Source organism: Cornus florida, unplaced genomic scaffold, assembly GCF_030987335.1.
Source record: "Cornus florida cultivar Cherokee Brave unplaced genomic scaffold, ASM3098733v1 CherokeeBrave_3.0.0_Hap2_Chr08, whole genome shotgun sequence".
Taxonomy (NCBI): Eukaryota; Viridiplantae; Streptophyta; class Magnoliopsida; order Cornales; family Cornaceae; genus Cornus; species Cornus florida.
In genome coordinates this window covers 79,425,224-79,446,816 of record NW_026775578.1, presented here as the reverse complement: position 1 = coordinate 79,446,816, position 21,593 = coordinate 79,425,224, and the positions used below count along the sequence as shown (strand labels likewise).

Sequence of the window (21,593 nt, the reverse complement as noted above, 5' to 3'; positions counted from 1 at the left end):
ATTTAAATAAGAAATTGATTTATTTTATTATTATAATAGTTTTGGACTCACGTGCATGCATGATAGTTAAGCCCAGTTCAAACAACAAAAATTTTACCTAATGGATGTAATCAAGTGTCAAATTTTTAACTCAACCCAACAACAAAATTATGACAGTGATTGGAGTACTTTAATTTATAATTTTGCATCTGAAAATGTAAAATGATCACATTTACTTTGACATGAAGTTAAATTTTGATTTTTGTGACAAAATTATGTTGAATATTTTTAAAATTTTAATGTAAATTGAATTATGCACTTTATAAAGCATAATACCGATTTTTGCTTTGTGTATTTTTAACCTTAATATATTTTATGTGTTTATCGTCTAATTTTAATATAAACTTCCCATTCATATAAATTTTTTGCTCGTGTGAAACCTTGTGGACCTTGCATTCGAAAATTCGCCGGCCTCTCAAAACTTTGAAAATCTCAGGGCCGGGCCGGCCCAGCTTTAATCTTGCAGGTTCTTCTCGTCACAACCATTATAAAAAGCAATAGCTAAAAAAAAAACTCCGTAGTATACAGGCAGAGAATCAGAGTTCAACCACATGGTCCACATGTGAGGAGAATATGACAGTTTTACTGTTTTTTTATATATATATTTTGTCGACAATTATCTATTCAAAGTCACACGGTCACACCTGAATTACTTACACAAAATGTGCAGGAATAATGGAAATGGAACTCCCCACTTGACCACCAAAATAAAAAAAACCGGTCATGTTCATCAAACTTGAAAATCTTCAACATCTAAACAGACTCAATACTATCAAAGGCTTCATCTGTCCCAAATATATGAATTCCCTAACGAAACTCAAAAGGTGATGAGATCATCCTTCGACGACTTCTTCGTATCATGCCCTGCTTGGGATGTGCCGCCAGATTTCTTGCCAAATATCATCTCATCAAGATCGTCCATCATCTCATCGTTGTGCCCTCCCTGGGCTCCACCACGAGAACCTGCGGGCTTTCTAATTAAAGCATCTTCTTTCCCGAGATGGTGCGATTCATCAGGCTCGACAGCAACAGGTATCATGGCTGGTTCAGGATCCAGCGGATATGCTGAAGGCTTCTTCAAATCTTCGTGCTTGGAGAGGACTTTCTGGATTTCGTCATTCACGTTCAAGGCTTCAAAGAGAACAGCCTCATTATCCCCACCTGATTCGATGATTCTCTGGACAGTAAATTGGGACTGACGACACTGCTGTACAAGTGTGGTCGTCAAGTCATCCTGCCAGTACAATTCCAAAGCAATTAAAATGAGAAGATAAGATTTAGCTTGTGAAACTAAAAGCAAGCCAGCATGATAAATCAAGCACGAAATACTTGACAACATTATGCAAATGGCTCGATACAATATTTTATTCATTGGACAGCATTAGTGTTTTACAGCCTATATGTAGACAACAGAAGCTGCTTGATGTGGACAATTTCCGAATTACCTACATATTTTAGTAATCTACATCAAGGTGGTAGGTAATAGACATTAAGCTGGATATACACCATGTCCTCAAACATGAGTGAATTTTATCTAATATGAACATTAAACCCCCAGAAATGTTTATATAAAATTACTGTACAATAGGAACTGAACCTAAAAAACATCTTTATAAATCCAAGTATACACCACAATTTTTCCGCATAGATTCAAACCCAAATCTAAACTAACCTTCATCAGCAGATGAGATCCGTATCTTTTAAACTGGGCAGTTCCTCTAAGAAAGCAAGTGTCCATGCTACAAGGCACAACCTTCAAAGTTAAAGACTCTGATTGGAGTCCCAGAACTTGGGTCTACGCAACCCTTTTTAACACCCAAGGTATAGAACATTTGGATATTGCTCTCAGAGATCAGTTCCATGAGCACAATCCAAGATGTCAGTCTGCAACTTCTGGAAATGCCAAGCGTTGGAATGTTGTGGTGTATCATCTATGTCAAATCTAAATTAAACCTATTTGGCATGCGTATCCATTGGATCAGCCTGGAGGTTGCATACCGTGGTTTTTTATATGTTAATTAACAGGTGGATATGACTTGTCTAGATAGCTAAATTTATGAAGACTCCTTTCATGCAACCTTAGGAAAGTCGGAATTATTTTTCAAAGGAAATGAACTGAAGTTTCAACCAAATTGATGAAGTAATGTACCATAAGAATATTAATTGTTTCTCGTAATATTCTTTTCTTGGTAATTATTCCATACAAAAAAAAAGAAAAAAAAAAAGAAAAAAGAAAAAAAATAACAGAGACACTACATTTTTCAATTCTGTTCAGCTCAAATAGATCAACTTCTCACAATTACACAGTTCTAAGGAAATTTTTAGAAGACAGACAAAAGTGTTGTACACAAACATAAAATCGTTCCATAAAAATTAATTTAATATCGGGAAATAGTAGATTAATCTAAAGCTGCATAACAAGGCAAATGATTGGATTTAGTTATTGAGGTGGATGGATGTATTACATGATTATAGAAATCCCAGTAAATTGAGATAGATTGAAAACTGAGACAACCTTGAGAGAGAGAAGGGAATTCCAAGGTCATTGTTGCCCTCCTAATGTTCAAAATCTGCTCTTGTCAAATTCTGTCCAGTATGTTCTTTTGTTACTCGTCCCTGAAAATGTAGCAAGAGCCGCCCCCTATATACAGTAGGCAATATAACAAGCCAATTGGCAGTGTAGTGTGGCAGGGATTGAGAGTGACATTTGGATTGGCATCTGGAAGGCTTGCGGCAAAGTGGGTCAAAACAAATACCAGCAAGAGGAAGCCTACCCAAGTCGTGACAAGTTGCCAAAAAGTTTTCGGATTGTAACCAGCCCTTCACTATAGTCCTGAACCAGAGACTATGGTGGCCTTGGTCAGCAAGGGCAACATCAAAATTAACTAATTAAGATTTGTCTTCTGTAAAGATAGGCCTATAATTCATAAAACAATTCCATTTTGTACTTTGAATTGATCAATGTTTGCTTGGGACTAGCTTTGGCATTAGCTTCCTCACCAGAACTAAAATGATCCCAGGAATAGTGTTACCAGAGTCATGGAAATTAAAGAAATGTGTCGCAAATGCTACAAAACCTGTCATTCAATGTAATACCCATGCTCAGTCACTCATAAAGGAAGGTATTCAGCATTAAGCAACTTGTGATATGAATTGAAAGTGGGAATTAGTATTTAATGATACTTAGCAAACAAGGTTCACAACTTCCATACTACCCCCAGTGTCAATATTGGCAATCCACGCCATGGTGACCAAGCATATATTTTCCAAAGTTCACAATGCACTACCACCAAGTACAGCTAGCATCACATGTTTTCAGATCATTCTATTTTTGAGTTGGAATGTTTATGCTAGTGAAACCACCTAAATAAAATTAAAAACGATTAAAAGATCACGAACTTACTAAATTTATTTTTGCCAAACCATACAAGCCAAGATAACCCATTATCATTAGTTTTGGTGACTAAACAAAGACTTCTTAACCATGGATATGGACACTGATACAGACACGAGACGATACAGATTTGGTGATACGGAAATTTCTTAAAAGAATTGGATAGGGAAACAGCAAGAACACAACACTATATATATATTTATTAATGCACATACGTATAAAAATTAAAATATGCATACATCTATGTATAATTTTAAAATAATAACAGTTTGGCATTGAGGCTAGGGTGAGAAGTGGTGTTCCAGGGGTTGTGTGCAAACTGAATATTGAGAAGGCATATGATCATGTTTGTTGGAATTTTTTGATGTACCTGACGAAGAGAATGGGCTTTGGTCACAAATGGAGGGCGTGGATCTTTTTTTGAATTTTGACTGCTCGTTTTTCTGTCCTTGTGAATGGCTCCCCAGCAGGCTTTTTTTCCAGCTCTCGAGGCGTACGTCGGGGGACCCTCTTTCCCCTTTTTTATTTATCATCATCATGGAGGCTTTTAGTAGATTGGTGTGGAGGGGGAAAGTGCTTAGTTTTTTTCAGGGATTCTCAGTGGGTAGAGAGCCCAATCAGTTAGTTGTTTCCCACACGTTTTTTGCAGACGACACTATTGTCTTTTGTGATGCCAAAGTTGAACAGCTGAGGTGCTTGAGATGTGTTTTGGCAGTTGTTCGAAGACTTGTAGTAATTCAGAAGTAGTTTTTGTGGGGAGGTTCGGGTGATGAATTCAAGTACCACTTAGTTTGCTGGGAGAGGGTGTGTACCCCCATCAAAAAGGAGGGGGGGGGGGGGGGTTGGGAATCCGAAAGGTGGATGTGGTCAATAATGCTTTGTTAGGTAAGTGGCTTTGGAGATTTGGGATCGAGAGGTCCAAGCTGTGGAGCAGGTTGTTTCCTGTCATCACGGGAAAGAAGACTTATTTTGGGTATGGCCGCGCATGCCCACTCTCGGCAATGGCGGGTGGGGGACCATGCGCCGTCATAGGGCGATGGCTTGGCCGTCGACAAAGGATCACTTAGGTTCACTCACTTAGCACTACCTGTTGGGCCCATCTTGGGTCCAACCGAATTAAAAAATATATTTTATATTAATTTTTAATTGCTATAAAATTCAGAAAAAATAGATTTTTTTATTTTATTTAAAATTTACGTAAATTTACCAACAATTCTAAAAAAGATATAATTTATTAAAATAAGTTGAACATCTAATTTGAAATAGAATTAAAATTAATGAACATGATGGGCCCATAACCCAAATGTCCGAGGATCAAGTGATCAACACCTAGCTCTTATACTGTCATGCCTGCAAATTTAAATATTGGAGACTAATTCGTACTTAAATTCAATGTATGACTTAAATCCAACATCCACAAACCATCCAGAATAACGTTAAATAAAACCACATCACCAACCAATAATGTCATTATAAAACGAGTGTACAATAAAGCCACATTGCATATACATATTATCTACATACTCATACTTGCGTACACCATCAGTTCTTTTAATGCTATTTTGAATGATCAATTCTACAATATTAATGGTCTTCCACAGATTCAGCATGAACCAACAAATTAACAGTCTATGCAGATAACATCATGCTCAATGTATTCTAAAACCCATCAAGTTCATAATCATATAAAAATGTATGCCAATTTTATATACCAATTTTCTAATGTATCAACCAATTTAAAGCATTATTAACCTTAAAAATCCTAACAATCATGTCAAGATTAAATATCACCCAGCATCACGAATAAGGGTTTAACTGTGATCAAAAGTGAGGAAAAAAATTTGAAAACAGGAAATTGCAGAATAAGGGTTTATTAGGCATTACTGGATGTAAATGAATACCACCCAGCGTCATCCACACGGGATGGTGCATGCAGCTTCCAGGGGTGGTGCTTTACGCTCCAGTTGCATTTCACTCACTGATATGTGCTAGTTGGGACCCTTTTGGGCCTTTCAGAAAAAATAATTATTATATGAATAAAAAATTAGAAACAAAGTAAAGATTGAGAAATTTTTTTTTTTTTACAGAAAAGAGCAAGTATAATAAATTACAATTCATCTAATTGAGTTAAAGTTAAAAACTTAAGTTTTGGGTGGGACCCATGTGGACTAACAATGAAGTTAATTAAGAAAGTAACAATGTAAATAAGTGGAACTAGAGAGGACATAGTACCCTAATTTGTGTTGAATTCCATTGCCATCATCAAAATCCTTATGAGTTCACTTTTCCATTCTTTTCTACTTCTATTAAAGGTCAATCACTATTCTGATATTTGACTTTTTAAAATCATTTTCTACAACTTCATCCCAAGTTAATTTCATCCTCTTTATGTCTTACCTTCTATACATATTACTTTTCCTCTTCTTATTAAAACACCTCTAAGTCTTTGTTGTATATGTCCATACCACCTAAGTCTACTTCCTCTTATTTTATCGCTAATCAGTGCGATGTAGGACGAGCAGCCTCGAATAGTAGAAATAAATAAGAGTTTATTGGTTGAAAATTCAAATAAACCTACTGAAATCACATCAACGGTTCTAGGCACCACACCCTCATATTTTGTGAATCACTCACAAGAAATTTCATAAGATTTTATTCATTCATTCTCTGCCTCACCAAGTTTACATCCCATCCTTTTTATAGCATTCTGGGACTGTAACTCATTACTATTGGATTACCCCATAATTGAGGTAATCAATACTAACATAATAGCATAATAAATGCAATTTGATCATAACAGATGCAATTTATCATAACTATGCAATTTGAACAAAACACCAAATTATTCAATACTCCAAGTGGACCCCACATCATCTAGGATATGCCAATTTAAGGCTTGAGCCTTAGAATCCTCCTTTTTGCACCTTTTATACACCTTTAAAGATTGCTACCATTGATCTCCATGACAGTGTCACTCCCAACTTCTCTCTCACACTTTGATTTGTAACCCTATTTCTTCTAGTCAATCCTACCATACATCTCAACATCCTCATTTCAGCTTATATAAATCATTGATCTTGTTTCTAGTTTAAAATCCAATACTCTGCTCCACAAAAAATAGAGGTGTAGAATTTCAGCTAAACAAAGTTTTGTTAGAATTAGAGGTGTCTATATGGCATACTAACCTTAGCGGTTGTTGTAACTTGCAAGCCATTGTTTGAAGGCTCAGGGAGTTTAGTAGTTAATAGTGAAACATGAATAATGTTTGACAAAGGCTGTGATTTGTGGTTGATATTTAACAGCAGTGGGGACTTGTGAACAGTGGTATGGAAGGTGATGAAGAACTCAACAGCTTGGTCAAACTATGCGTGCAATCATTTTTTTTTTTTAATTCTCTTTTTCTTTGAAATGTATGCAACCATGATTTTGATTATACACTCAAACTATATGCACATCCAGCTATAATTTGGTGCACTTAAATTTGAACAAAGCAAACTCACGGTGTGGTACAGGGGGTGAACATCCTTAGGGAAATTATGTACGACCCCAGCCACAGAAGTGTGTGTACTGGGAGCTATATTGTTCCACTATACAACCTATACCTACCTAGAGAGTTATGTACTCTCCCAGCCACAAGGAAGAGAGAATGTTGGGAGGTTTAAATGCCCCGAGCACAGGTACCTTTGCCCATTATGCTACGGCTTTGGAGAGAGAAGTTCTCGCATTGGAGGTAATTTGAAGAGGTACATTCTCTTACTAAAGAGGATTTTGGTTGGACTAAAATTATGAAGTCAATGAATGTAAGAATGTGTGGTAGTCTAGTTGAGTTGCTTAGCAAGTTGCCGTAATTTTTAAGAGTATGGGTATGGGTTGTATTCTTAGTTCATTAACAAAATAAGTACATGATAGTAAAATTTTTTTTTTTGATTAAGTAAGAATTTATAAAAAATGCTCAAAAGGGGAGCGAAGCCCAAAGAAACAAAAGGGCCAAAGGGCGCCTTAGACCTTCAGAGAGGCCAATAATTTAAATTTAAATGATAGTAAATTTAAATTGCCCAATAATGAAATTAATCCGTACGATAAAATTAAATGGAATTAGAACAGTAATTGATTTATTACAAACATGTTATTATTTAATTTATGTACACATGACATGTTGAGTTTAATTGTGTTACTAATAATTACATTTATTACACATGACATGTTGAGTTTTATTGTGTTACTAATAATTATTAGCATAATTGGATCGCTTGCTAGTTACATGGTAGTCAATTGGTTAGACCACTGTTTATTGGGCTTTCCAAGCTCATTTTGTTTATCCTCACATGTCAAGTACTTGAGTAATTAGAGTGCTAGTGCAGTCATCGAGGTGGTTCTTTAGTAGCATTTATGTTCTCTTTTAGTTAGTTCGACATTATTAACTTATATGGAGACCGAATATAGTGAGGATGACATGTGATTACCTTTCTAGTTGATGGAATTAATTTAGTTTTCTAGATAACAGATTGGTTTCATTTTAGATAGTAATAGCTGGATATAAATACAGCAATACTATTTTATATTTCATCTTGATCTTTTTGGAATAGCCGGATGATATCATTTGATGTTGAGTTACAATTCTTATTTGGTTTGAATTGAATGTTGAATATGTATTTTTTTTTTTTTTCATAATTGTGGTTGTATAAAATAAAAGAAAAATGTCGAGATGTATCCAATGCATTTTTTTTTTCATATTGAATATGTATCCAACAATGCATTTTGTTGAGTGAAATGTCGAGATGCCCCTGATATCAAGTTGGTGTCGTGACAAATACTCACCCTCACAGATTTGAGCACCAGTATTCATTTTTTTAGCACTGATATTTGACATTTCAAAAAGTTGAGCACAATACTCAAATCCAAACACCAATTTTCTCTGCAGAAGTTAAAGAAAGTTAAAAGTTTTTAATTTATAAAAAAAAAAAAAGAACAACCAAGAGACTTCATGTCTAAGATTAAGATTTCTGACAGAAGAAGAAAATCATGAGAAGCGATAGTGTTGACCCTAATTGTACTTGCCAGTAAAAATAGTATATATGTATATATTCATTGATGATAACAAGATCAGTCAACAGACAATGATATAGAACATACAAGATTCTACTACTTTGAAGAAGCCAAAATAGTACCAGAAATTTATAATAGTAAAATGCGTTTCACTAAGAGTACAAAAACAAGTTTACAACAAAAGAAATACAAAATAGAAGAAATACAAGAGAAATATGTAAAGTCTTGAAAGAGAATTACACTCATTCACACCTTTGGTATTTATACAGTAAAAAGAGCACATGTTAATATTACAGGAAAGGAAACGGAATAAAATCACTACATATTCTATGCCTAGACATATGAGTAAACAAAGTCAAATCCCATGATTCTAGCCTATCATATCTTGGCTAATATGGTAAGTTAGATCCATGAAGTTGGTGCGCGAATATCTGAGATGCCCAAGTTGGATAATGCATCCTCAAACATGGTGTTCATAAACATATAGCCAACAACTCTTTTTGGTTGCATTGAATTGACTAGCCAAACCAACGAGCCAATGGCCTAGCGATATCGGCCTCTTACTTCCCAAAGGGAGGTCAGGGGTTCAAGTCTCAGAAGAGACATGTGTGTGTGAGTCCAACTAGGAAAATAAAAATAATAATAATAATAAAATAAAAAATTGACTAGCCAAGAACATAACTATGATGTTATCTCCAAACCATGTGGATATGTCTTATTTGACTCAGCTGGTGGCTCCTCATACCATAAACAATCACAATGTCTCCTCGGACCATAAACAATCAACAATGTCTCCTCGGATCATTCCCTTCATACACATGTTTAAAATATGAAAATGGAAGAATCAACAATATCTTCGGAGACCATAATCGCTCAATAATGTCTCCTCAGATCATAAACAACCAAAAATGAGTCCTCAAACCATTCCTAAAAAATCCTAATACATACTTTTTTTAAGGGGCGCCTGCCCTCTGATCCAAATGCTTAAACTGTGGGATAGTGTTGTATACCCACCCATATATGACTGCATTGAATTGACTAGCCAAGAACAAAGTCTCCTCAGATCATAAACAACCAACAATTCGGGAGATTGATTTAGTAGGGAAACTCTAGGTGATTGATTTGATGACTGAACATGAGGATTTATTACAGAAGTCCCAAACAAAGTTATGCTCGTTGTTGTTGATTTGGGGACTCCTGATCCCCAACAGCGAGCATAACTTTGTTTGGGACTATTGTAAAAAATCCTCATGTTCAGTCATCAAATCAATCACCTAGAGTTTCCCAACTAAATCAATCTTCCGATTTGTTGGTTGTTTATGATTTGAGGAGACTTTGTTCTTGGCTGGTTAGGCTGTAAATGAGCCAAGCTGAGTAGGTCAAGGACCTGTTTGAGCCGAGCTCAAACATGGAACAGGTATGTTTGAGCTTGGCTTGAGCTCGAGCCAAGCTCCTACTCGAGTGTTCAAGCTTGGCTTGGCTAGGTTCACAAAAAGCTCAAGCTCGTTTAGGGAGAAGCATATACTATACTCTCTCTCTCTCACACACACATGCACGCACGTATATATATTACAGAGATCCCCAAACATATATATATATATATGTATAAAATACATATCTTTCAAAAATGTATTCAAATATCTTACTGAAGAAATCACCATAATATTTCTGTAATTTGCATAAGAGACTTCCATCTCCCAAGGTAATGTCTCTGCAATTTGATGAGATTTCCTCCTTCCATATGAAGAATACAACAGAGAGAGGAGGGTGTTAACGCCGGCTCACGTATCTGGAAACAAAAACTTAAGAGAGAGATGGTGATCTCGAACGAGAAGCTAAAGGAGGAGGAGGAGGGAGGGGGGGGGGGGGGGGGGGGGGTTTGTTAATGCCGACCGAGAGGTGGGTTTGCTCATGGATCTGGAAACAAAAACTTAAGAGAGAGATGGCGATCTGGAACAAGAAGCTTGAGAAAATAGAGAGAGGGGTTCATCGCAAATAGAGAAAGTGGGTTTGCTCATTGCGGCAAAAACAAAAAACTTAGGATTGTGGGTAGGGTTTGAATAATACGTGTCTGACTCCCGACCACTCATTCACAAGTCCACTTATATGGATCATGGATTTTTATTCATTTATGGGTTAGGTTTATATATATATGGATCATGGGCTTTATTAATTTGTGGAATTAGTTGGACTAAGGGCTAAAATTGAGTGGTACAATTTAAATGGGCTTATGTATAATTTAAATGGGTCAGAACTTTAAATTAAAATGAAATGGGCCTATAGAACTTTTAAATTAAAATGAAATGGGCCTAAAACTATATATATAGTGATTTATATATATATATATATATATATATGTAATTATATATATACACGAGTTTGAAACGAGCCAATTAATGAGCTTGTTCATAAACATGTTCACGAACTAACGAGTCGAGCTGGGTAATGTTTGAGATTGGTTCGTTTATTAATCGAACATTCAAAACTTGTTTGGGCTTGTTCATTTATTAAGCCTGAGCTGATCGTCGAGAGCTTGGCTCGTTTGCAGTCCTATTGGCTAGTCAATTCAATGCAACCATATATGAGTGGGTATACAACACTACCCCACAGTTTAAGCATTTGGATCAGAGGGCAAGCACCCCTTAAAAAAAGTCTGTAGTTTTCAAGAATGGTTTGAGGAGACATTGTTGGTTGTTTATGATCTGAGACTGTAGGTGCACAAAATTTCGGACCGAACGTGATAGTTCAATCAAAAGAGTTCTATGCTTAAACACTCGTTGAGAATACAATTAATCAATATATAAGAGAGAGAGAGAGAGAAAGAGATCAAGGAAGGGCTAATAGTGCCGAGAATGGCCTGTCTTCTCTTGGGTCTTTCCCTTTGTATTTATATTCATACAGTGAGACTTTTTTGGAACCATTATTTGTACGTTACATAGATAGATTTAATTTTCTAATGATTCTTTGTGATTTGCTGGTGGGCGTTACTGTCAGCCGTGTTGACCAAGGCCTTCAGATTTGGGCTTGCTGGGCTAATCCTTCCTTCTTGGGCCGAATCAATGCCTGGGGTGTTTCTTCTGGGCTTTGGCGATTTTAATATGTCCCGAGTTTCTTTCCTCGGCCCAATGCATTTGGCTGGCCCTATTGTTTGGTTTGTTGCCATGTGGCGTTTTGCGAGTGATGGGAAAATTTCCCTGAGACATTTTTGGTACACAAAATATTGTTGATTCTTTCATCTATATATTTTAAACATGTGTATGAAGGGAATGGTCTGAAGAGACATTGTTCACTGTTTATGATCCAATGAGACATTGTGATTGTTTATAGTCTGAGGAAACACCAGAAGAGTCAGATAAGACATATCCGCAATGGTTTGGAGACCACGTCGGTTATGCCTTGGCTAGTCAATTCAATGCAGCCAAACGTAGTCATTGGCTATGTTTATAAAGACTGGGTTGGAGTATGCATTGTACATGTTAGGCGTCTCAGATATCCACGCACTAACTTGAGGGGGAGTGTTAACACTTAACAGAGATATGATAGGCTAGAATCATGGATGTAACTTACCATATTAGTCAAGATATGATAGTCTAGAATCATAGAATTTGACTTTATTTACGCATATATTTTGGCATAGAATATGTAGTGACTTTATTCAATTTCCTTTCTCATTGCCAATAAATGTGTGGATTATAAGTTGAGTGGCAGTGTTCCTGGAGTTTTGTGTAAGCTCAATATTGAGAAAGCATATGATCATGTTAGTTGGAATTTCTCGTTTTATCTGTTAGAGAGGATGGGTTTCGGAGAAAGATGGAGGAGATAGATCAAGGCGTGCATTTACTCAATCATATTTTCTGTGTTGGTGAATGGGTCTACATCCAGGTTTTTTGGCAGTTCTCGAGGTTTGAGGCAAATGGATCCTCTCTCCCCCATCCTGTTCATTATTGTTATGGAGGCTCTTAGTAGGTTGATGAGAAGGGCTATGGATTTGGGATTTATCAGGGTTTTAGGATGGGTCCAAAATCGGTTCAGCAAATGGAGATCTCTCACTTGTTGTTCGTGGATGACACTCTCGTTTTCTGTGAGGCAGATGTGTCCTAACTGAGATATTTGAGATGTGTTCTGGTTTGCTTTTGAAAGTTAACGTAGGTAAGAGTGTGCTTGTCTTTGTGGGGGAGGTTCAGGAGGTGGCTTCTCTTATAGTGGTTTTAGGGTGTGGGACGAGCTCCTTCCCTATTGCTGTTGGGTGATTCGTCAAGAAGGGTGGGAAGTTGGGACCCGGTGACAGAGCGTTTCAAGAGAAGGTTGGCTATCTTTCGAAGGGCGAGAAGGTTACCTTGGTGAAAAGTACATTATCCAATCTTCCAACTTATTATTTTTCGCTTTTCCAGATCCCTTCCTCTATTGTTGGAAGACTAGAGATGCTTCAACGGAACTTCCTCTAGGGCTGCCGGGGGGAGGAGTTTGAGTTTCATCTTGCCCTGTGGAAGCAGGTTTACAGGACTTTTCAGCTGGGCAGTCTTGGGGTTCGGAGATTAGGAACGCTCCTTGGCAAGTGGTTATGGAGATTCGGTAGCGAAAGGCATAGGTTATGGAGGAGGGTTATTTCGTGTCGCTTTGGGGAGGAGAGAGGGGGATGGTTATCTAGGCCGGTTAGATCTGCTGTCGGGGTGGGGTTATGGAAAGTTATTTGGAAGGGATGAGATGAGTTCTTTAAGCACATTAGATTCAGAGTTCGGGAGGGAAGGGACGTCCGATTTTGGGAGGATGCTTGGTGCGAGGATCGCCCATTATCTTATTTGTTCCCAAAGTTGTTCAAGATTGCTGTTGATAGACATGCTTTAGTAGTTGACTGTTATCGACTCGATAACGGTAGGTTTAATTGGGATGTGCGACTTCGGCGATCCTTTTAGGATTGGGAGTTGGACGACGTGACTGGCTTGCTGGACCTCTTGTATAGACAGGAGGTGGATGCTATTGGTTCGGATTCCTTAACTTAGGTGCCTTCTCCGCAAGGAATTTTTCAAGTCCATTCCTTTTTTCTTTGCCTCTCCGGGTTTCACGGTTCTAATTTGCTGAGGAAAATGGTTTAGCGTTCGAAGGCTCCTTTTAGGATGGCTTTTTTTGTTTGGATTGCAGCTTGGGACAAGATTTTGACTTTGGACAATCTGAGAAAGAGAAGACAGACCACAGTCAACTGGTGTTATCTGTATAAGAATAAAAGGAGAGTTTGGGGATCACCTTCTTTTGCATTGCCCTGTGGCTCATGACTGCTGAAGTCTTATTTTTGATTTGTTTGGCGTCTAATGGGTTATGCCCCAGACTTCAAGGGATTTGATTGACGTTTGGAGGGGCCACAGGGTGGGGGTTCATGCTCGTAACTCATGGAGGGCGACCCCCCTATGTGTTTGGTGAAGTCTGTGGAAAGAGCAGAATAGAAGATCTTTTGATGGGGAGGAATCTTCTATTGGGGGCGTTGAAATTTTCTATTATTAGACTATTAGTTCTCTTTTTAGTTGGGTGATGGAGAGAAATTGTATATCTTTAGATGAAACCGTGGATTTTTGGGTTCTTTGGGTCCATAGGACTCCTTTTTTTTGGCTTCGGTTTTTGTGTAGCTCTTGGGATGCGTTCCCCTTTTGAATGCTTTCTAATACACTTTCACTTGTAAAAAAAAAAAAAGTATATAAATACCATAGCAGTGAATGAGTGTAAATTCTTATTTAAGCCTCTAAACATTTCTCTTCTATTTCTTCTATCTCATATTTCTTCTTTCACAAATGTTGGTTTCATAAAATAATGCATTCATGTACTTTCTGTTAAACCATACATAAAATATAAAGAAGTTCCCATTGAAATAGGATCCACACAAGGATTCGACCGAAATAGGATATTCGAGATAAGGAATAAACTAAACAAATCATGGATAAATCCAAGCAACCTTTTCTTAAATCGAAGCAATCTCAAACATCATAATTAAAAACCAAGCCTGTGAATTAAACTTAATTGGCCTTCTATGTAACTAACTAGCATCGTGAAATGAACTAGAACCTACTTTGTGTCAATCCCGATCCGACTCTTTCTGGGCTTCAATATCTTGCTCGCTATGTCAAAGAAATCACAAGATTTATCGCACTAATTACGACTTTATCAACATAAGGTGACTAAGACCATCTCCAATACTAAAAGCTATTTTTGCATGCCAAATCTATATTTTGACAGGTGTTACAGTGTCAAAATGCTACATTTTAGCAATTTTGCTCTAATGGTGCATTTCATGCAAAATGCTATTTTTTGACACAACCACCATTCTTTTTCAACTACCATTCCCACCATTCATATTTGCATCAGTAATATTAATATTAGGCACATTCCAAGTCAAGTTGTAGATATTAGAAGGAAACTAAAATTAAACCTAGTTAAAAAGAAGCAAAAATCTAAAATATCTGGTCAAAAAAGGACCAAAATGATATAAAAGAAAATAAAATTAATGTGATCAAAAATTTCAAAATCTATTAAAGGAATTCTAGAAAATTTTAATATGGAATACATGAAATTCTAATATGGAGTACATGAAATTTCATTACCACTATTTGTGAATTAATTTTAATATATATATTTTTAGGGCAAATCATTTCAGCCTCCTCAATTGCCTCCATCTATATTCTCTTTCTCAACTCCGAAATTGCCCCCACTCTCTCTCTCTCTCTCTCTCTCTGTGCAATTGCAAACTACAAAATCAACAAGAATCAAAAGTTCAAAACCCCATATCTTTCAGTTTCCATCGCCCGCTGTTCCAGTTCGGGTTCGCCGTTCGCAAGCTTCTGCCGCTGTCTCTCAACTCTCAAGCTTGCCCCCCTCTCTCTCTGTAATTGTTAACTTGTACGTATGGGTTTTGTTTTAATTTTTTTTCTAAATCAACTAATCAAGGTCTATAATTCTTGTTTTGCAAACTAAATCCTATTTGGTGAAAATTTTTATGATCTTTTTTAAATATATATATATATATGAACCCATATCGGCATATCATTTCAGATTTTTTTCTGAAATAGCAGTAGCTATTTCTTGTGCTACAATTGGCATCAGTTTTAGCAAAGTTAAAATTTGGCAGCCCATATAGCATTGCATTGGAGAGCCCATTTTTACCATCTCCTGCTATATTTTAGAAATGGCAGCCCTTATAGTATTGCATTGGAGATGCTCTAAGGTCATGATGCATGTTCTCTCATACTCGATCTACATGTTACTTTTCCTCTAAAATCAAAATGTTTCATACAATATGATTAAATGTATAGTTTTCTACACCACTTACCCCAATAATGTGTCCATAACTCGAAACAGCAAGCTGCACACTAAAGTAGATTTTAATTGATGTATTTATATAATTACATCTACATAAGAGGAGTGCTAGGGGCAGTCACTAATGCGACTTTCGTTGCACACTCGCTCTTGTGATTGGTCACAAGAGCTATAATTAAACACTCGTTAATTACATGTCGTTGTACACTCGCTCTTGACATTAAAAATATAATTTTTTTGGGACAAAACTGCCCTTTTAACCCTTTATTCTCTCTCCTCCCTTAATCGCTCTGCAAATAATCACATATACACGTATAGTGTGTATATATATAGACAGCTACTTTCCTTTCCTTTTTTTTTTTTTTTCCTTTTTTCCCTCTCCTCACTTGATCCATTTGCGTGTACATATATATATATACACACACACACACACATATATAGTGTGTGTGTGTGTGTATATATGAACAACTACTTTTGTTTCTTTTCAAATGTTAGCTGTTCATATATATACATGTGTATGTATATATATAGTACATATGTATACTCGATTAAGTGAGGAGAGAGAAGAAAGGGTTAAAAGGGCACATTTGTCCTAAAAATAGGAAACATGTAATTAATGAGTGCTTAATTATAGCTCTTGTGACAATCACTAGACCTATAATTAAGCAGGGGCAGTTTAATTTCTCTACAATCAGATTAAATACGTCATGCTTCTCCAATGAAGTATTCTACAATGAACTAGTGGCACAAAAGTGTAGAAGAAAATTTTCAATTGATGGGCAGACATAATTATTAAAAGTGCATAAGTTTAATGTAGAAGAAACTAAAGAATGGAAAGCAATATAAACCTTTAAAAAATTTACAAAATAATACTGGCTTTAAAACAATCATATTTTAAGTAAAAATATATTTCTGCTGTGAAGCCCTCAAAGATCTGATTCCCAAAACGCTTGCCAATAATAAAATTTTGAAATATATATTTTAAGGCAGTTGACTCGGAACCCTCCTCCAGTCTCCCAGTTTTTAATAAAGAAGTCATCGCCTCAAATATGAGGAAATGTAAGTCGAAATTACACTGATCACAAGTACATACTATGTTCAAATCTCATTACTTTGTTTGAAGGGAAGACACGACTATCAAAAAATTAATGATAACCAAATCAATAATCCTACCATACCTGCCAAAAACGGAGAAAATACATAAAGACTCCAAATTATTTGTTGAATATTTAGTAGATGGTTAGAGGAATTTAACTAATTGAAATCTATACGCCACCAAGCAAATTTCCAACTTTTAGAAGAATACATGTGCAAACCGGTATCACAAAACTATTGCTATCAACACGACTGCAAAGGAAGCCTGTACGACTAAAGTTACTTTGTATTGTGTTCTGTTGTAAGAGAAGCCATGCACTTAAAATAGCAACTGATCGATGAAAAAAGATGACAGTAGACTGGCATTAATTACCCCTATGACTAAGGAATTACAAGGACATATATAACACAGTACCAAAAGAAATAATCAATAATCCAAAGCATACTGCCCAAAACATTAGGCTGATTGAACAACCCCCTGTTAGAATCTTTCGAATGTTAGTTTAGTAAAAGACAGAACAAGAAAAGGCCAAATCAAGGGAAATAGTTATGCCTGACCAGGTCATTTATGGGGGTCAAATAACAATGCAACAAAAGCAACCTGACTAATATTTTTTCTTTTTTGGTTTTTACGAGCATCTACATGCAATTCATAACATAAGAATTCAAAGTGAACCATAAGTGTTATATCAAACTAAAAACCAAGGCATACACATATTCTTCTCGCAACAAAGTAAAAGTACCTTTAAAGCATCTTGTTCAGGTGAAGAGGATAAAACTGTTGTTAGAAGCTCAATGCTGTTCCGTGCCACATCAAATGCTTCCTTTGTTTGTACAGCTGTAAAGGTTTCTGCAGGAATGTCATGATGAACTTGTTGGCCAAGGCTAGCATTTGATTCTGAAGCAGAGACTGAACGGGGAGGAGTGAATATTGGGGCCAAACTTTCATTATCACGACCAGGGAACCGTACACCCCTTGATTTCAAACTCTAAAACAAAAGGAAATCACAAGATAGGCTTAATCTAATACATGATCCAGCAGTTCTTTACCATAAGAAAAGAATTTTATTTCTGTGTATGCACTATACTATGTATTTGTCTTGACCATACAAAATTTTTCGTGTAAGCTTTACAACTTTATAATTTCAAGAAAACACATTTATTTAGAAAAGTTTGAAGCAATCCATTCAATCATCCAGAATTCACGTCCAAAATCTTTTCTTTTCTTTTTTCTTAATTGCCCTAGTGGATTTCTCAACATTCATTTAGAATAACTTCAAAACAGGTATTTCATCTTCACTTCTACATGTTTAGTAAAATATGTATCTTATCTCCATAATGGGGAAAGACTCTGCCAAGAGATAATTAACAAAAGCTTACATTTGGTTAATGTGAGAGGTAAATAGAAATGATACGTAGAATTTTCATCATCTGAAATCCCGATTAAAAAAAAATAACCATTTGATTAAGCTGAGAAGATTTTTCATTCGGAAGGAAAACAAAGAAATGATAGATAAGATAATAAAATTTTCCAGTCTTCTATTTCCTTCAGTTGGTTGGCACTCTGAAAATGAATAGTTTTAAATCTCAACGAAGAAAAGTTTTAAATTGCAACATGGAAAGAGGATATAGAAAAGTAAACCATAGTAAGCCATTTTAAGCAGTAGAGATACCTTGTATGTCTCTTCAAACACAGGCAAATATCGGAGCTCATTAGAGGACTCCCCCCATGCTTCGATCAACATCAGAACCTTGTTCCGATTGTTAACAACAGTCTGAGGATCATCAATCAACTTCACCATTTCATCAAGCACCCTCTCGGCTGCAACCTCCGAGAATGCCTTCTCACAATTCTTGACAACAGTTTCAAGCAACACCAAGGCCAAGTACTGAACTCTGGGGTTCTTCAACATGAGCCGTTTCTTTATTCCACGGATCAAATCAACACTACTGATCTTGTCATGATTGATCATGTCGCAAAGATCAAGATTGGTGGCCCAATCAGGCTCGTCCAAAGTTTCAGCTGTTGCATCCTCGACAAGCTTGTCAGCCTGATTTGGGCCTTGGAGTAGCTCCTTCATCTTGAAACTCATAGAGTTCACGCCAGCAGTCATCTTTCGACCAACCTCAGCTCCTCCAATCTTCAAACGCTCACCAAAAGCGCTAACTTTATCCATCAAGTTGTCACTCATCTTCAAAACCCTAGTCTCAAAATCTCAGTTGCACAGGCCAAGCAAATTCTTCAAATTTTTTAAGCTCCACCCACTAAATCTTCAACCCTAAAACAAAGTAAAGACCAAGAGAAAATTACTCCACTAGTTAGACTAAAATCTAAAAGTTCATCACACAATTTATATCTAATCACATAAAATACAAAGAGAGACTATAAACACAACAAATTAATCAACAAATCATATAAACTACACATGCATAGAATAAATTCACATATATAAATTGGTCCAAGTTAACAAAATTCATCAGACTATAAGGGAAAACCAACATTCTAAAAGCAAAAAAAACCAAAAAGGAAACGCAGTTATACATATATATGAGTGTGAATATATATATATGTGCTTACATCAAACAATTTACATCAAATTATCGACGTATATATCAAACAATCAATTGAGAAGATTATGTATTTATTGTTTTGTCAAACATAATTAGATGATCAAATCAAAGAAGAGAAAACCTTGTGATTCTTCCTCTTTTTGACTTAGGATGATAAAAACAACGTTGTTAATGAGGCGTACCTTAGAATTGAATTGAAGGTGAAAGGTTGAAGGAGTGGTTGGCAAAATCGCGTGCTGGGACGGCGACGCAGAAGTATTGAGTACGACCCACTCAGATGATTCTCTGCTTTGTAGTCAAGTCTTATAGATTTCTATATATATACTATAGGATAGAGATATATATATATATATATATATATATATATATATATTTCGTACATAATATATACAAAGATATACACGTGTGAGAAAAGAGAAATGCCTTAGGCATACTTTGGTTCTATAATTTTATTTTATTTTTATTTATTTATTTATTTATTTATTTGGATTGTCGTCTACAGATATTGGATCCAATATTGAAAATGTGCAACTAGTTTGAGAGAAAATTGCATGAAAATTATATAGTGAAATTTTTATATCAAATTTCAATTATTGTTCATTATATTAACTAATCAAATTTTTTTTTTTTTTATCAAATTTCATTAATTGTTATCATATGAGTAGAAATAAAATAGATTTGATTAAAACTTCAATTGAGAAATGTATCAAATTATTTTATTGGCCATAATTTGTCTCCGTGCACAGTTATTGATGACAATATTAATCATTGGTGTCCATAGGAATGAAAGAAGTGAGCGCGAAGAACAAATAGGTAGGTAGGAAGTATTCCTTCATCCGGTGAAGAGAAAATAAGAAAATAAATAATAATAGAAGGGATAAGTCATCTTTTCTCCTTTATAAATTTTTATTCCTTCAAATATAAGTAGAAGAGAAGGAGAAGGTCAATATCTATTTGAAGAGAGGATGGAAGATAAGTGATACTATTATAGAAGCTTTGAATTACAATATTATCCTAAATTATACAACTTTTAAATTACAATATTATAGATAGTGATGGGTATAATAGTAAAAATAATTTAAAACTCTTTATTTCCTTCTCTCCTAACGAACACTATAAATTGTAAGCTTATTCTCTTCTCTTTTATCAAACTGAACAAAAAGATGGAAGAATATAATCTATTTTTTAAGGATGTCTCTTCCATCCATTCTTTCCATTCAATTTTTTTTCTTTCATACTTAATGAAGTATAAAGGACAATGTAAGAATATATGTGGATTGTTGATTAATAACAGGGATTACACAGTGGCTTAGTTGGTAGATTGCCCAATTTTCGAAACAGGTGTGCCTGTATTCGAGTCCCTCCATACCATAGTTTGCCAGGATATTAGAAAAAAAAATGGACCAATGAGATTTGAGATGAGGAAAAAGAATGCCAACTAGGTGTTGTGTCAGTGGTGAAGATTGCTCTTTTGGTTATATAAACGTTTAGTGCAGAAGGGCAAAATAGGAAACATTACCCCCAAACTTAGTCAATACACTTGGAAAAATAATCAAACTCCACAGCACATATTAGAGTACCAAGTATATGAAGTAAAATAGGTATATATCATCATGCACAAGTAAAACATAGCATCCATACATAGACAAGGGCAAAATAGGCAAAAAAATATGCATATATATATATATATATATATATACACACACACATATATATCAAATCAGTACAATGCTTTCAGAATACAACTTAGGGCAGGAAAACAGCAGAAAAGAAACAAAATACAACAAAATATGTCTGCCCTAGTCGTCATCAAGCCTATACATAAAAAATAAAACAAAAATTGGCCTATCAGCTAAATCAGATGTTCAGAGGAATGGCAGAATAAGTCGAAGCCTCAGAGGAAAAATGGCGAAGAAGCTCGTCTGACGTCTCTCGCTGTGCAGTCAACAGGCTTTGAATGATAGCTAGTGACTGGAATGCTCAGAATGAAACTCTATCAGCTGTGCCATCTTGGCATGTAACTCTGTAATCTCAGCCTGAGAAGATCTCTTAGTCTGTGCTATAGGCTTTGCTTATGTCTGGCCCTCGGTGGTATCCATATCCTCCTCAGACCCAGAACTTTCATCATCTTCTCGATCTGCAGGAGGAG

General features: G+C 35.9%; 1 protein-coding gene across 2 annotated transcripts; it reads right to left on the bottom strand.

The window, feature by feature from the left end:
- Positions 1-602: 602 nt before the first annotated feature.
- On the bottom strand, positions 603-19,753 carry LOC132268177 (TOM1-like protein 1). Of its 2 annotated transcripts, none has more exons than XM_059768957.1 (4): positions 19,627-19,753; positions 18,547-19,152; positions 17,617-17,862; positions 603-1,273 (listed from the first exon to the last, which is right to left on the bottom strand). In XM_059768957.1, exons 2-4 carry the CDS (start codon positions 19,063-19,065, stop codon positions 857-859), a joined length of 1,182 nt encoding a protein of 393 aa, XP_059624940.1. In that variant the 5' UTR covers positions 19,066-19,152; positions 19,627-19,753; the 3' UTR covers positions 603-856. The 2 variants fall into 2 exon arrangements, with proteins under 2 accessions (XP_059624940.1, XP_059624941.1); XM_059768958.1 differs by having other exon boundaries at positions 19,566-19,627.
- Positions 19,754-21,593: the final 1,840 nt, after the last annotated feature.

What these genes read in the sequence shown, in the direction of transcription:
- LOC132268177 (XM_059768957.1), bottom strand. Translation starts at nt 19,065, where the DNA reads ATGAGTGACAACTTGATGGATAAAGTTAGCGCTTTTGGTGAGCGTTTG. An exon ending in TGTTTGAAGAGACATACAAG is followed by an intron (nt 17,863 to 18,546) that starts GTATCTCTACTG and finishes CTTTTGTTTTAG; the next exon opens with AGTTTGAAATCAAGGGGTGT. An exon ending in CTGAACAAGATGCTTTAAAG is followed by an intron (nt 1,274 to 17,616) that starts GTACTTTTACTT and finishes TTGTACTGGCAG; the next exon opens with GATGACTTGACGACCACACT.